This window comes from Abramis brama (assembly GCF_963993115.1).
Source record: "Abramis brama genome assembly, chromosome: 11".
NCBI classification, from domain to species: Eukaryota; Metazoa; Chordata; class Actinopteri; order Cypriniformes; family Leuciscidae; genus Abramis; species Abramis brama.
This window is the reverse complement of record NC_139973.1, coordinates 4,785,662-4,804,045: the sequence shown is the minus strand read 5'-3', so window position 1 is coordinate 4,804,045 and position 18,384 is coordinate 4,785,662. Positions and strand designations below refer to the sequence as shown.

The window sequence follows — 18,384 nt, the reverse complement described above, 5'->3', positions numbered from 1 at the left end:
ATCCCATTTCAGTTCACAGCGCTGTGCTGTTACATAAGAATTAATCTGCATATAAATTTCCTTGAATATAGGGCAAAAGTTAAACCAGGCCAGACACCTGAGGCAGAAGCAGATGGTTGTCTCTGGCACACAACTGCAGGCACACACAAGTGAGAATATCACATTTGATTAACCAGTGCCTTCAAACTAAGCTCAAGTCTGCATTTGAAGACTAAATGAAATTAATAGAGCTTAAAAACAGATGAAAGCAAACAAATGTTTGCAAATTATTTAAATGGTTTAATGTTTATGCCAACAGGAATGCACCACAAGAACAAAATGTCCCAGAATCCCTTTTGTTCAGCTCATCTACGCTATATATACACATAGATGTGTATATTTCAGAGACAGGCATAGGCAGAAACTGACTTAAAAAATACATAAATAAATAGGTTGAGTGGGTTTTGGGGGGATAATTGCAAAGAAAACCAGTCAGAGTACCAGCTTTTTATCAACTATTCCTCCTCCATCCTGACCTGCCGCATTCCTTGCTTTCTTTCTTTCTCTCTCCCATCAGGCAAAAAAAAAAAAGAAGAAGCTTATTGTAGCATTTTTAAAGTTGGAGGGAAGCATTTCAACAACATCTGTCTGGAACATTGTGTAAGCGGCATGTGTTCCAAAACACACTTGCACGTGTGAATGCACTATGCACTAAAATAATTGAAAATGCGGGAACAAATATACTCTGCGGGCTGGCTTCAGCAAGATGCCTAATGGGCCGCCATTAAAGAGAATCATGTGAGGTGCAGTTAGTTACAGGCATATGGAGTTTCCCTGCAATGCCATTCAATAAAGAGTAAACAGTTTCTGTAGTTTCCTCTAGAGGTTCCTCAGGTGCAATATTCAGTGAATCAGTCAACCTATCCATCCATCCATCCATCCATCCATCCATCATCCATCCATCCATCCATCCATCCATCCATCCATCCATCCATCCATCCATCCATCCATCATGTAAGCTTTGCATTTAAACGGTCTCTGAATATACTGCACACTTTACCTGTATGTGATCTTCTTGTCCCTCCATTTCTGACCAGTGAGGGCATAGCGTTTGTTTCTCCTCCGTCGGCTGATGTGAGGGTGATCTGGAACCCCACACCGTGGTTTTCTCATCCACCTTAACACACGTGGATAATGATCACACACCAAAGGACACCAAAAAGCTAACAGTAAACAAACAGGGCAAATTTCCTTGTTTCTTGTTATTATAAATGATTTATCCATACACATGTTCAAAATAGCCTCCCTCTTGCAGCAACATCTCTTCTCTTCTCTGATGATGTGTTTACTGACACGAGGGCGGGGAAACCTGTCACTCACATGAGATCCACCAATAGCAAACCACAACCATCCAATCAATTCCTCATGGAGGAATCAAGTCAAGTCCTACATTTTTTTTACTTGTTCAAGAAGCCATTTCATTTGGATATTCGCACAATGGGGAAGAAATTACTATATCAACTTCCATTTCATGCCGACTTTAAGCACTACGAAATTATGTTTATGTTTCACTGGATTTATTCTTCTTCCTAAGTAAAAATTAGTCTTGCTGTGCCCCCAACAGCTCTGGAACTTGATCTAAGCGTAACACTCGGCTGGTCATGTGATCTCAACATGCCATCTCCCATGAGGGGGTGACTCACCTTGTGTAAAATAAATTGTTCTGGACTTAAAAGTCCCCCTGTGGTAAAAATCATGTTTTTAATGTTGTTTATGTCTTTGTGCTGTTTTTAATATGCTTTAAGACAAACCATGTACAAATTCATAAGTTGACAGCATTGCTGAGTATTTTCTCTTTAAAACTGCAGTGAACCAAAGACAGTCTCAACAACACGGTTTGAAAACACTGGTGTTTCTGACGCCACAAACTACCTTGTAACCAATCATGTCAACGTGTGATCGTCAACGAGTGGATCTCTGAGCTGCTGTGAGTGAGTGGAGGCGGGGCTCATTTGCATATTCATAGAACCGCGTATACTAAATGAGGCAAAGTTGTAGAGTTACATTCAAGCTATTCTAAGACATGATGACATTTTTTCAAAGATGAGTTTTAAGGGATAAAATTATTGACTACAGGGCGACTTTAAATCTTCCTCTCATGTAAGTGGATATCATTTTAAACATATTTATCAAAACTACTATACTTTTAACTTTTTAAGTGAAACTACACTTGTTTAATTATAAATAAGCTTACAGTTTGTAAAAAAAATACCAAAAAACGGCCAGTATTAATTGAGCTTTTGCACTTCAACTGTTATGAAATTAGTTTTTCTTATGTTATTGCCTGTTCAGGATTTTTTGAAAGGTAAGTTGTGCAGTAAAGAAAGGTTGTTACTAACTCGATGGTGGTTTGGTCCAGCACTCCCGTCACTGGAATACCGTAAAACCGCTGCATGGCAGCGACCGCTGACTGCATGGCTTTCTCCGATCGCAGGTCCGAAGTCCGGATGTCATGAGGGAGCAGGTAGCCATAGTTCTTCAGCCACGTCTGCAAACAGAGAGACATTACATTGAGAAATAAAGGCAGAGTTATGATAGCTAACTAAAATTAAACCATTAAAAAAAATCGTTCCTTGAAATAAAATAAACATTAACTGAAAAAATATTTAAAACAATTGTGAAATGCTAATATAATGGTTGTAATGTATACTAAAAATACCCCTAGAACATAAAAAAACACAATTTGGTGATATAAATTTTCTAAAACCATTTTGATAGTGGTTAATCAGTATCAGAACTGGAAAAAACGCCCAACAATTTGACCATGGTGAAAAAAGTTGCAGCTTTTTAGATCTTGACTGGAAGATAAATATGGACTAAAACAAGACCTTAACATGACATCTTTAATTTATTCTGACTAAAAAATGTGAGCAGTAAGAGCACTATCAAGTTAGCAATAATCATTTATGCAAATACATTTTTGGATACTGGTGCACATTTCAGCATTTCAGCTTTAAATATGTGTGAGCAAAAGGAGGAACAAAAAACTAAACATACGTTGTTTAGGTCAGTCACCTCATATAAACTCCATTTGTTCTCAAAGTTCGGTTCATTTCACATGCTCCTTGATTTAAACGCATTTAAAAGCATAAAAATAAAACTGAACTTATATAGAGCATCCTCTCATTCCCTCCTCTCTCAGCTTTCATCTCTCCCTGCGGACAGGCAGAGTGGAGAACTGGTAAGCAAAGCCCTCATTTTAAAGCACTGCACATGGAGAGGGCTCTTTAATTGAGCTCATGGCTTAGAGTCCATTTTCAGCATGAATATTTTAATGCTGGAGTTTCTGGTCCTTTCCTTGTCAGCATGAAGCAGGACCCATCACTAACAGTGAGTCGATGCTTGAAATGGATATCAATATACCTTGGGCCCGTACACACTGCACTGTTTCTATATCAGACATGTAGAGTTCATTCGAATTAAAAAAAGAGTGCTCTCTCGATACTAAATGTGTATCTGCAATTAGAATCAATCACATCTACTACTGCATCATGGGGTGGGAATCACAGGGTACCTCACAATACGATATGATACACGATGCATGGCTCACGATACCGGTAATATCACGATACTGAAATTCTTTGATAATTAATATATTGCTAGACAATCCAATAATGATACATAACGATATCTGTCTAACTATGAAAACAAGATGCCTGTGAAAAGGTTAAAGGAGTAGTTCACTTTAAAATGAAAATTCTGTAATCATATACTCACCCTCATGTTGTTTCAAACCTGTATGAATTTCTTTCTTCTGCTGAACAGAAAGGAAGATATTTAGAAGAATATCAGTAACCAGACAGTTTTTGGGTCCCATTGACTTCCATAGTAGGAAAAAAATATACTATGGAAGTCAATGGGACCCAAAAACTGCCTGGTTACTGATATTCTTCTAAATATCTTCCTTTGTGTTCAGCAGAAGAAGGAAATTCATACAGGTTTGAAACAACATGAGGGTGAGTATATGATGACAGAATTTTCATTTTAAAGTGAACTACTCCTTTAAGTGCAGGTTTTCTCTCTTTAGTCAAGTCCAAACTTTTTTTGTACATTTCAAGTAAATTAAACATTTTCAGTGAGATCAGGGTGATGGCGTTGCAAGTGGCTTTGCATGTTGGTGGTATTACCCGTGCACTTTAATTTTACCAGGAAGTTCTTGTATATCGCATACTCTCTGTCGATTTTGTTTGTCCCATCAATGGTATAAAAACTGAAGTGGGTCCAGACTTTGGACTTAAACGTGGCTGCGCATCTATTATTTGACTCACACTGCTGTCCGCCATCCCGTTAAAAACCTCTTTTTCTTAGGCTAGTTAACTTATGTTCCCGTTTCCCTCATTCATGTGTTGAGCGCCACCTCGAGGAGACATGAAGTAGTGACGCTGGGAGCAGGAAAATCTATTTACAGCGCCTTATTTTCTTAATTAAAATATTGATATTTGGCGCCAGTGTAACGATTCTCGTATCGCACGGAGAAGGATAACGATATATTGCCCTATCGAAATTTTCTCCCACCCGTACTACATAACCATGGATTTTTGGCTAAAATGTTATTGTAATACACATTTTTACTATAAAACAGGCAAAGAAGATGAGAGGGATTTGAGTCATATCTAGAGAACAGAACATCAGAGGGATTTAAAGGTCGACTCTTATGACTTAAGCAAGTAAGAATAATAGTATCTCAATGATTCTAAAATAACACTGACTAAAGGGGACTGAATACTGATGCCAATATTGTAATAAACACTGCCTGGCCAAAAAAAAAGTGTCGCTGTTTAGATTCAAATAGGCAAATGCCTAAATTAAGACTAGTATTGTTTCTAGTATGTTATATGTTTGGCAACAGTTCTTCTAACCCTAATTGATGGAGTGTGTAGCTTTTCATTTCTTAAACAGACACATAATAGCCATATTCCAAGATGATAATGCCAAGATTCATCAGGCTCAAGCTGTGAAAGAATGGTTGTGAGGGAGCATGAAAAATCATTTTCACACATGAACTGGCACCTCTGAGTCCAGACCTTAAATTCATTGAAAGTCTTTGGGATGTGCTGGAGGAGGCTTTACAGAGTGCTGGACTCTTGCACTGTCAATACAAGATCTTGACCAAACATTTATGCACGTCTTGATGCAAAAACATCACAACATTTATTTCCATCAAGAGGTGCATCAGTTTTTGGTCAAGATCTTGTATTGAAAATGCAAGAGTCAAACACTCTGTAATAATCATAATAAACATAAGAATCACTGCAATAGTAACCCAATCCTTGCCTGTTTAAATCCAAACAGTGACTTTTTTTTTTGACCAGGCAGTGTATACTAGAAATATATAAAGGCTAATGTAATTTTTCTGAAATCTTTTGATAGCCATAATCAGTTTTCATTAACAACTCCCAAAAAACAAACCAAAAATCCTTAGGAAAAACTATAGCATTGTGCCAAATTTTTCTATGGAAGTGCACCAATTATGTATGTTATAAATCTAGTTCTGTAATATATAATTTAAGTTAAAACAATATTAAACCAACACTAGCTTATCATACTCTTTACTTGTCATATGCAATGATAAAGCCTCTCTACATATCAAATAATGCACAATCATAAAACGATAACATTGTTTTGCATATTCCAAATATTGAAATGCAAACTTCACATTGTATCAGCGAGTACATGGCTGGCATCAGCCTCCATGGTAACAGAGGCTCTGCACGGCCCCCTGGGAAATCGTACCCATTAAATAATTCACCAATGCTCTTACTGGTGCCTTCATTATAGCATGGCATACAGAGTGAAGTCTGAAACCAGCGCTAGACCTAACTATACATGTCTCATCCACTTTGATAAATCAATGAAGGCTGTGAGATCTGAAGAACATAAAAGACTGTGGCAGTTCAGCTCCGTGGATAATAAGCCTTATTTGAGCTTCAGGACTATTTCTGTCCAGCACTTTGTGGGATTCGGTGGAATTCAGTACAAAGTCGGAAATCCACATTTCTCGGGAAATATAAATGATAAATTGTTCTTGTGAACTGCATTGATGTCATGGACGGATAATCAAATAAAGGGACTCACCCTCGTGTCATTCCAAACCTGTACGACTTCTGTTTTCTTCTGTGGAACATCAAAGGAGGAACTCTAGGATGTACTTGCCACTCCTCTACATATAATAAAAGTTATTGGGGATACAATTTACAAGTTGTCAATCTCCAAAGAAACACCATAAAAGTGGAGTGGCCAATACATTCTCCATCATTTTTTTACGCCATAGAAGAAAGTCATAGAGGTTTGAACGGCATGAGGGTGAACAAATTAAAATCTTCAGAGTGAACCCTCTGTAGTTAAGCAAGAGCGGCTACTAACCACACACTTGTTTAACAAAGCACCGGTAATATAATTCTGAAACCAGATGTTATTTATTGTCTGATCTCTGATTTTTTTGAAGCAGAAAAATTGTCAATAATACAGTAGTGGCCGAAATTGATTTCCAGCCTATAGGAAAATTGACATCTTCACCCTTTATTCAAATATTATGAAAAATTATTGCATTACAACTATACATGCCAACTTGTACAGTCAATGTTTGGCGAGGCTGTCATAAAAAAAAAAAAAAACATTATGAGCACATGCAAAAACCAGCAAGAACCAATGAAATATTAATAACTGATTATGCTGTAGTCAATGTATGATTTTTCCTGTGAGCTTTTTGTTTTTTATGCATTTCTATTTGCATAGTAAAATAAAACCTGTAACTGTTGCCTTTTTTTGGCCAAATAATTTTGTCAGATAAATACCTAAACTACCTATGATCTTCCCTCATTTTTAAATACTTAAAAATATAAAAGTTTTTACTCATATTTTGATGGTTTAATCATACTTGTAGGGTCATTAAAAACACATATAGCCTCCAAACATGACTTTTGGCCACTACTGTATTCCAGGGCTACAAGTTCAGAAATTGCATACTACTCTTCCTATTTAAGTATAGCCTATAATATTTATAATATGCATTGTAAGCAAATCTCACGGCAATTTGTACGAATTCTACGAGGTGGCTAATTCGTACGAATTCATACGACCTCACTCGTACGAATTAGTATGATTTTTGCTAAATCGTACATATTTTACGAATTGCCCAATTCGTATGAATTCATACGAATGACCTACCCCTGACCCCGCCCCTAAACCTACCCATCACGTGGGTTTAGACAAATCGTACGAATTCGTACGAATTTGTACGATTTGTCTAAACCCACGTGATGGGTAGGTTTAGGGGCGGGGTCAGGGGTAGGTCATTCAATTTACCACCTTTTTATCACTCGTACGAATTCGTACGAATTGGTCGTGAGATAGCGTTGAATATGCATGCAATACTCAGATGACTAATTACATTTGCCGATATGTGTGGTGCACCAGTGGAGTACACTGTGCAGAGTCCTGCATCCCACAATGCAATGCACTCGCTTCACTTCCATTTCTAGTGATTTCTGAACTGCCACTGACTAAATTCAACATGTAATGTGATGAGGTCATGTGACAACAATGTAGCATACTACTGTTTAAAATCGTTGCAAATTGTATTCTTTTTAAGATACTATTTTAAAATATAGTATTTATACAGTACAAAATACATGATATACAGTACTGAGTACCCAGTGAGCTAGTACTCCATTCCAAACACAGCACTGGATGTCTTTCTTTGAGTTTGAACAGCTGCCCCTGAAACTCGAAGTCCTTTCGTCATCTCTGCCAGGTGGCATGTGATGATGATATTCTACCTTGATGAGCAGTGTGCAGTCTTCCATGTGCTCTCCAAACAAAGTCTAAACAGATCGGATGAATTTCGAGTAGAAACACACCTCAGCAACATCTTCATCTTTGTTTAGGATTCGGTGGAAAATAATGCCTAGAGCAAAGTTTTGGCTTCAAAAGAAGTTAAGCTCTACGTACAGCATTTGTGACATGCAGTCGATTACCACAGAAAATAACGCCAACGCATCCCTCAGTTTGTAAAAACAAGTAAAGTGCATGTAGTGTAATGCTCTTAATGGAAGTCAATGAGACAAGATATTCTGGAGGCAGTCTACTAACTATAAGTAACTTTGCAACTACATGTCAACTAACTCTCATTAGAGTATTAGTATCTAAAGTGGACTATCAAAATAAAGTGTTATCCGATTTTGTTCTGTTCTTATGGCACACACAATGAAATACTGTTTAACACTGATAAACAGTATAAGGTTAAGATTAAGAAGTCTGACTCAAATTGCATTGGATTGTTCTGCTGAAACAGCACAATATGTGCAGAGCTCAAATAACATGATTACCTCATCATGATATTTGATGTAATGAAATCTGTGTAAAGTTTCATGTGTTTTACCTCAAATAAACAATCTGACTCTCGAAGATTCAACCATCGATCCATCTCCTAGAATTTAAAGGGGTTTACATTTTTTTTGTGTGCCAAAAGATTTTTTTTTCATAACCATTTTCAACATTTTCATATTTTATGGGCACTTTCCATAGACATAATGATTTTTATACTGTACAAACTGTATATTCTATCCCCCTACACTAACCCTACCCATCACAGAAAACGGTCTGCATTTGTACATTTTCAAAAAGCATCACTTAGTTTAATTTATAAGCTGTTTTCCTCATGAGGAAAAACAAATTTGGGATTTGGGATATTGCCATCTTTGAGGGGACACTTTGTCCTCATAACTTAGGGCATTCCTGAAACACACACACACACACACACACAAAAGTTAATTTCACTCTTTGAATACTTTGTTTTTGGACAACTAGTAGACTAATCTGCCATTGCTACCCATCCCTGCTCACAAAACAATCAATGCTGAAATGTGCCACATAAACTGCTGAGATCAGACTGAAATTATGGGGTGTATTGATAAAAACATGTGGATGCTTTGAACAGCATTATACAGAATATTACAGAGCAGATACAGTATAGCATGCACTTACTGCAGTATCACTTTGACATTATTACCGGCTGTAAAATTGTGATCACAGCCTATGTAATTGGCATCTTTGAAACATAAGATGTGCAGGTCATATTGACTCTCCTTTCTCATAAATGTGTGCTAATGAGTAGGGAGTTACAAAAGGAGTTGAGAGGACGGTGTGTGCGTTTAGTTTGAGGAATTGTGGGCATTGATTGGGTGGCATTACTTCATGACTCTTCATATATTGTGTTTCAGAGAGAAACCGCAGGTCACATCATCACTAGAATCAATAAAGGATCTGTTCCTCGCAGCGGTACCCCGATACCGCCTGACCAATAGAATAGAGGAGGAGTGAGAAGATAAATTGAGCCATGGTGCTCATGAGGGCAGTATACGTTTGAGTCTGGCTCATGTCATTCATTTCATGTCATTTCCTGTTTCCTTATCTTATCCCTGTCATTTCCTGTTCTTTCTGCAGTGTTCAATAAATAAAAGATAAAATAGTTTTTTAAATATACTGTAGTCTAGTGGTTAGGGCTGCACAATTAATCAAAATAAAAAACATATTCACGATATGGCTATGTGAGATTATCAGATCGCAAAGGCTGCAATTTATTTTAGTTAATATATGCTGTGAGTCTTTCAGAGTGAAGCGCGGCACTTTTCATTTACAAGCTAGCATTTCATGATTCGGTGTTCGCAGTGTTTCAAAGTGGCTCAGTTCACAGTAATTGCATATAAACTCGTATCTGCATTTGCTATAAATATAGTAGCTTATAACATGCAATTGAAAATGTAATATGTGCCAACCATCTTCCCAAATTTGTAACAGGAAGAAGTGCTTACTGACTGTTATCTGCCAAAATAAAAGCTTGATGGTTTAATGTTTGAAAAAGAGAAAAAAAAAAGAAAAAGAAAATTAATATTAGTTATGTAATTTTACAGTTGTACTGTAAAATAAAATGATTATTATTAATGATATTTTTCTTTAATACTATTTTTTACAGTGAAATACTACGTTAGTAATATTTCTTATTTTGGTTAATATTTAATGTAATAATATATTTAATGTAATAATATATTAAATTAAGCTTATGATGACATAAAAAAATGAATGTCTGGCATCTGTAAAACATAACAATAGTGCTACAGACATGGCCTGGCAGTTAGCTAACACACTGAACATGAGTTCAAGTCTGACTCGCATCATTTCCCGACCCTCTTTTCCCATCACTTCCTGTCCTTTTGCAATTGTACAAGTGCCACAAGGGCCAGACAAATAACGATAAGGACAGTACTGGAGAGAGAAACGGACAGAGATGGAGACAACGAAGAACAAAAAGACAAAGGCAGTGGCATTGAGACAAACAGAGCAAGACAGAGGAGAGAGACGGAGGATATCGACGGGAGGGGGAGAGGTAGAGCGATGGAGAGAGGAAGATGAGAGCGTACAGTAGATGGAGACGTGGGGGAGGGGAGCTCAGACAAAGACCGAGAGGAGAGCTGCTGTTTGCGTTCGCGTTCGACCCAAAAAAATATGGATCAAATGCTTTAAACACCATAATGATTAGCAATGCAGTAACAATTATTACAGTTATGTAGCCATAATTGTCTAAAATCCATCATTAGCTGCATCTAATGCAGGCAACCCAGTTAACCACATATCATAAACAACACCCTTATGAAAAACAAGTACACTCAGCACACTTTTTAAAAGAGTACTTATTACAGAAATAATATACTTTAAGGAATATACTTAAGTTCAAACTGAATGTAATGTTCTAATTGCATGTTATTTGCAAATTAAATGAAATATATTATAGTTTCAATTTATATTAAATGCAATTATTGCTTATTTTGACCAACTTAAGTAGGACTTAAGTACATATTTGTATATATTTCCATAATTACTTATTGTCTTTGAAAAATGGTTAAAGTGCACTACTGAATGTACTGACAGGCATTTATGATAAACTAAAATATTCTTTAATGTCATTCCTATTGAAACTTGAATGTCATGTACTTGTATATATTTGTAACTACACCTTGGTAATGATGAAGTTGCAATTTAGAACATTTAAAATATATTAACTTTAAATGTATTGTTGAATAACACACTAGTACAGTTAAAATATTGTATAATCAAATACTTTACATGTGCTTTAGTACAGTATGTTAGTCAACACCTCAAAATAAGTGTATGATTTAAAATGTACTTTAAAGACTTTTTTTTTTTAAATGACTAAAAAGTGCACTTTTTAAAGAGGTGTCAAAACATAGTACACAGTAAAATAAGTACACTTAAGTGGCCTTTTATTTCATTAATATTATTTTATTATCTCCAAGTACAGTTTTTCTGAAAATATACTTTTAGTGTATTTTTGAAGGACAAAAGTGCACATTAAATACGATTAAACACATTTCTTTTTCAAAAGGGCAGCCATTACAGTCAAGCATTTTACATGAATAATGACTGTAACAGTACTAAATAAACAAAGTATTTTACATTTTACAAAATGCTGGGGGGAAAAGTGGTGGTCCTCCTGTGCAAAACACATCACTATGTTGTTAGTGTGAGTTTTTGAGTTTTTTTTAGCACATTGCCATGAAGTTGTTAATGTGTTCTGAGTGGATACACAGCTATTAATGAAATTAAAATGTAGGGGTAGTGTTTGTTCAAACTCTTAACACTTTGAACACTAGTAATCATGATGCCTGTCCCGAGTTATAAGGAACCTGACAAGTCAACATACTACATAACACACAGCACAGCCCGCCAGAATTGCTAAAAAAAGGCAATGCACCATTCAATTTTAATTCAAGTGGTGATACTAGCACAGGATTTGTGAGAACTAATTAGTTTTTTCTTTGGCCTTGTGATTCTCCCCCTTACTTTTTTCCTCCCTCAGCATGTAGTCTCCTGAAGAGACATATTCAGGACGAATTAGACTTTTATGTGAGGAAACTGTGCCATCCTTATTTAGTTCCCTGCATCAATTGCACAGTCAAAGCGAGGACTGCTTTCTCTCACCACACACTAGCATAACTAACGAACACTACAGCTTCTACAACAGAAAACAGAATATTTCATAAAAACAACAGTGTTTTAATCCTACAATAAACAGAAAAAATACCATAATGGCGTCAAGAGGGAAGAAAGCAAACATAAAATAACACAACAATAGATTCCTTTCACAGCCTTCACCGCATGAGATTCGCTAGGGACCGGAGCAGCGTGCGGCAGTAGACTGAAGTGTGTTTCAGTCTATACTTCACACACTCAGAGGTTCTGACATGCTTTAACATCATTTAAAGGCTACGGCGAAATACATATCTCACAGTCAGAGACAAAAATTATGGCAAGTAAATATTACATTTCTATATCCACACACAGCAAAATCCTCTGTTATTTTTTAACCGTTAAAACAAGTACTGTAGCAGTATTGTACAATGATGGTAACATATGGTAGTACTACAGTACATTGATATATATATATATATATATATATATATATATACTACTATACTGTATGACTACCATATTTATGTATAAATCCGTATTATTTCCATGGTACACCAAGGTACTTCAGAAAATACCATGGAATTACCATTGTACATGTACAAAAAGTACAATTGTTTAAATACCATCTTTGTAAGTATGATGTAAGTGTCTTTAAGATGTCTACACTGTAAAAAAGAATTACATCCCCAAGTCAAAAATTTCAAGAGACCGATAACATCTAAATTTTTCAATTAGTCTGACGTATTATTTCTCATTGAGCCAATGCAACAAGAATTTCACTTGGGCCAATTGAAAAATTTAGATGTTATCGGTCACTTGACATTTTTGATTTGGGAGGGTTAGAAATTTTTTACAGTGTAATACTGTAAATTATAATTTATGAAATTAGGTAATTTAGGGGATTTTTGTGGCATTAAAGCCATTGTGTGAGGAGGTGGTGGCGGTTGTTGTCATTGTTCTCTTCACTGTTCTCAGCAGATTATAGGCTTAGGACACAGCAACACTTGTCCAAGCCTTGTCCAAGAAAAGCCAAGCTTTTCAGAATCAAAGTGACAAACATTAAGGCATAAGTCAATTAATAAAATATACACTGCGTGCAGAATTAATAGGCACGTTGATTTTCTGATCATATTTTTTCTTCAGGCACATTTGGCCAATTCCAAACAACACTAATCTTAATAACAACTATTAATTTTGTATTTAATCATTTAGAAGTGATATAATTGTTCATGAAGGCTGGAAATGAAAAACGCCTTATATTCAGGTGTGCATAATTATTAGGCACTATTATTAGAAATTGCAGTTAAGGCATTACCATTGGACAGTGAATTGCTCAATGGGTCAGCAGGGTCAGACAAAAGACACATGTTAACTGCAAAATAATTAAGAATTAAGGTGAAGAATTAAGTGTGAAACCATCAGCACCACCATTTTCCAGAACTGCAACCTACCTGGAGTCTCCAGAAGTGCAAGGTGTCCGGATCTCAGAGACTTAGTTTAGGTAAAGACTGTTTATATATTCATTCAATGAGATCTTTAATAAATCTCATGAGCTCAGCAAGACATAAAATTTCCCTCTCAAACATCTTTATAAATGAACGAAACGCCAATAAAGGTACCAAGCATGCTTCACAATCCGGCTGAACTAGTGCCACACCAAAACATCCTCAAATCTCCATTCGAAAAATGAAGCTTTTCTAAAAGCTGAATGAATTCCCTCATAATGGTCCCGAGTCTTTGTTGTACAGTAAATGTGTGCAGTTCATTACAGGAAGCAACCGCTGAGCATTTATATTCAAATCCAACAAACTGGTGGGGCTTAACTGCTCCTGTGGCTAAAATTAAACTGTCAGATGGAGACGGCAATCTAACCTCGCCGGGTTTCAGCTTCTCAGAGTCTGTGACATGAAGGTAAAGAGGTTTTCTATCTGCACAGGGCTAGAATAGAGAAATCAATTGATAGTTCAGGAATAGAACTAAATCAGACTGAAAATCCTGCATGACTGTATATAGAGCTCCACCATCAAATGACCAAAAAGCTCCATTATGCCTTATTAAGCAACTTTCTGTATGAAACAAAGCAAATAGTACAATGAGTTAACCTAAAAAATGCTTAGGTTTTGTTTTTTGTGCCTTTTTTGATTAGATTAGACGCTGGGATTCCTCTAATGTGATATCACAGGCCCGCTTAAATACAGCATCTACAAACTAGATATTGACATTTTCTGAAGAAACGGTGAGTGGTGCTTACCCAAGAAAGTTGCTGCTATGCGATTGCTGGGTTGTTCCTGGCAATAAAACAAGTCTGATCGCTGAGGAAAAAGTAATTGCACAGTTTACCACTTAACATTTTTGTCAGTGAGCAATAGTAATAGTGATGTATTCTTTGCCTTTGATGAAAATATTCTGATGAAGACCACCTTCTCTTTGCCCTGTGAACTCTGTCTTTTGCAGATAACAGCCGTCATCCATTAAAATGGATGTCAGGTGGAGACGGCACACTAAGACATCACTGTCAGACCAAGTCTTTCGCATCTTGTCAAACGACATTCAGAAAAGATAACTGACATGCTTTTAACTAAACAAATAACTTTTTATCCAAATGACTTAAGATTCAAGTCAAAACGCTCGGCACAATTCGCCTCCGAGAGTCAAAGCCTTTGTTTAAAGTCAACATGAAATGACATTTGCAACCCATTTTACTTTCATAATGTGAAACAGGATATTTAACATGAAAAAAGCGTGCTAGAAATCAGGAATGGTGAGAGAACATTGTGCTTGGTATGTTTTTCGTATTTAAACTAAACTTGGGTCTTCAGCCGACAAAGTTTAAATCCCGTCTGGCTTCCCATAATGTTTAAGCATTAGGTCAGTAGAGTGGGCGTCTTTTGTGGCTGTTGAACCCATTCGACCACATGAGCGTTTACACTACGAAAGCAATCCGGTCAAACGCACTATCGATTACCTCTGGAAGTGGACTTAAGTGGAAAAGCTCAAAACGTTTTTGACCCCGTTTACACTTGTATTTAGCGTCGTCCACTGGTCGACCTTAATACCAGGAGTAAACATGGCCTAAGAGTATGAGACTGAATCTCGCAGAGAACAGAGTTTCATCTTTACCAACTGCCATCACTTATCATTTTCCAGCTCCGCCCGGTTCTTTGTCATTAATTTGTTTTAGTAAAGGAACAGACACTTCTTCATGGGTGGCCAGAACTCATGACACACTTAACTGGTACTACAAAAAGCATATTTACTGAGGGTATTTGTTCAGCACAACTCAACCAAACTACAGCAAATACATCCAAATCCACATCCAAATCACTGAATCTCTGATGATTGAAGCTATTTAGTGAAGCAGAATGTGCCCTGCTGAGATAGGAAGATATAATCTATATAATATGGTCTAATCTGATATCATAGTCTAGTCTTAAAAGATTAATATATGAAAACAGAATGAGCAGTTAACTGGATCATCATGATCAGATTATTTCATTTTGAATGGATACTGACATCGGAAACCTATTTTCCCTCCATTTTCGATATCTAACAGGAACCTTTTCTAAGGGTACGTTTACACAACAATGATGCACTAAAAATGGAAAAGGTTTTTCTTTGCATTTTTGAACATTTTCACGTACAGACAACAATGTTTGTCAAAACGATCCCCGTACACATGTATCCGCAAAAACGACTAAAAATGCTGTATTCTGCTGCCAGGCCAGTAGTTGGCGATGTCACTTTGTAAAGAAACACTATGCACCTATAGACTGAACATGTAATACGCATGATGTCACAATTTCACAAATTTGTGTTTTTGTAGTTTACATGATGATAACGGTACAGTTTTCAAAAACTTGCACTTTGAAACCCATTTCCAAACGTTTGCGTTTTCAGGCTCCTGAAATGCTGTTGTCATGTAAATGAACAGCAAAAACATATAAAAGGTTTTCCGATTTTAGTTGAAAACGAATTATGTAAACACCTGTAAATATCAGTTTATGCAAGTTAGGTACTACCACAAATCTTATGAATTGCAATTTAAAAATTAGGTCATGAAGCTAAACAATGTATTTGCAGAAAATTGTGTACACCCGAAATTTGATCACGCTGTTTTGTAAGTGTTAATTAATCAATCAATCTAAATTGTGCCCATAAGAATCACTATACAGAATCAGGGCATGTAGCTATTGTGTGCAATCTTGCTGAAGCACCTGCTGCAAGTCACACTCATGAATGAAACAAAGAAACGGAGGGTTAAAACGCTCCTGGCATGGGAACAGAAAATGGGCAGAAACAACCAACTCTCCAAATATCAATGAATCTATAATATTGTCATTTTTGAAATGTGTGTATGTTTAGGACAGAATTATTCTGTTAAAGTAAAAAGGAGATTCATGCATGTTGATATCCACAAAGACTTTCCGTTTGCTTACACAGTACAATAATAGCAAGCTGCAAATCACAACATTTGTGCACCTAATTTATCCACTGTATTTGCATAATTGCAGTGAAAAGCAGCCTTTTAGCAAGCAATTTATGCCATATAGAAATGTTTTATCTTTAAATATTGTGACATGACAGAGTAATGGGTAAGATGATCTCTATTCACCAAGTAACCTATTGCCACAACAAAGCTGAATCCAGGAGAATTGCTCCCATGCCTTTCCTATCAATTATTGAGGAACCTATATTTGGAACACACACAAAAACAGCAGCTGCACATCAAAACAAAAGCATTACGTGGCTATAAATGCAACCTCTATCATTCAAAACAGTTATTGGGTCCTTAAGGAAAATGATTATGCTAGCTAATCTCCATCTTAACTGAAGCTCTTTGTCCTATCTTTGCTCAATAAGATGCACGTATCTTGAACAGGACCGATGTGTCATTCAATCTCTTATATCTAGCATTGCACTGAGCAAAAAGGCTTGATGCTCACAACAAAGATATATAGGGTATAATAAGGGAATGCATGTGGAGTGAGTGGCGCAATGAAATTATCCTATTACTGGCAACCTGATAATGGTTTCAGTGTGCTGTATTTCCAGGAAGAGCTAACATAAAACACTTAATGTCTGTCTGGGGCCGAATATAATGCAAAACGAAGCAGAGAGAAATAATGAGATTTCATTCACATGTGCATGGGTTGGTTGCATTGTTATTGTTGCATTTTTGCACTACCTACAATGCCTTAGAAAATAACAAATCATAATGAATAACACAAACATATTAATATCATATAAGTGAAATAATCATGTTTTCGAATATACTAAATTTATTCAGATGTTGATGTTTGGGTGCATTGTTATTGTTTTACCAGTAGTATCATGCTTGTTTACAATTTTCGGGTATGGTGCATAGCCTACGAATTTTTAAATATAAAGTATATGTATTTAATGGTGATTATTAGCTATTAATTGTTTAAAACGATCAAAAACTAAATGTATTAAAAAAATGCTTTGGTTGTTAATTTCACTTATGTATTTATGCATCCCTATATCATTAATTTATTATATGCTTGATCCACTTCAGCTAATAAACCCGTTTGAATATATACTTCATTCTAATGGCCACAGATACCCAAACGCTGTGCGCTATAACGCATCCGTGTTACTCAATGGAACAGGTTCTTTCACGCGCAGCCAGTGGAGGTGAGGATGGTGGACATGTCGTCTCTTTCCACGTACCTCAACAATGAAGGTCCTCTCTTCTCCACAAACAGACACGACCCAAAAGAGAATGTGGAAATAGCATGTTTTCCAACAGAACCCCGGGAGTCCCGTCTTTCGCCCCCTGGCTCCCACCCCCGCCATGACTGTCCCCTAATTCCCCCCACCGTCCGCCGTTGATTTCCAGGCTTGTTTCTTGTGTATGGTCTTTGTTATTTAAGAAAAACAACGAGAGTCCTATACTCCTGATGGTGCTTTGAGAGTTTCTTCTCAGTCGAGCGTTAAATTTGCAAAGCCATTTTGTGTTGCGTCTCCTCAAGGTGGTGCGTTAAAATGATGCTGCGCCGCTGATGCGCTCGAGCGAACGCAGCACCGTCAGCGCGCACAGCCCCGCGGAATCCGAGTCATTGAGCGAATCGGTTCTTTTGAACCGTTCGTTTTAACAAATCGTTTATTAAACAATTCGGCAATTAGGCCAACTTTTCCCGTCACCTCCAATAAAAGGGGTTTGGTTATCAAAAAAAGAATAACGCTTCGGGTTATGCTTCCTCTTAACGATTATCTTTGAGGGAAGAATAGCCTATATAAAGAAAAAAGGTTTATTTTTGCATTTACGCACTCATTTCAGATTTCTCAAAAGATACATAGCCAATCAGAAATAAATCTAGATAAAAAAAAGGTGTG

General features: G+C 36.6%; 1 protein-coding gene across 1 annotated transcript in view; it reads right to left on the bottom strand.

Moving 5' to 3' along the window:
- mmp24 (matrix metallopeptidase 24) overlaps positions 1 to 18,101 on the bottom strand; it is a 31,028-nt gene extending 12,927 nt beyond the window's left edge. The window contains exons 1-3 of the mRNA XM_084127972.1: positions 17,719 to 18,101; positions 2,379 to 2,527; positions 1,040 to 1,156 (exon numbers count right to left, since the gene is read on the bottom strand). Of these exons, the coding sequence (XP_083984098.1) occupies positions 1,040 to 1,156; positions 2,379 to 2,527; positions 17,719 to 17,844 (392 nt within the window). The 5' untranslated portion in view covers positions 17,845 to 18,101. The remainder of the gene's footprint in view (positions 1 to 1,039; positions 1,157 to 2,378; positions 2,528 to 17,718) is intronic.
- Positions 18,102 to 18,384: the final 283 nt, after the last annotated feature.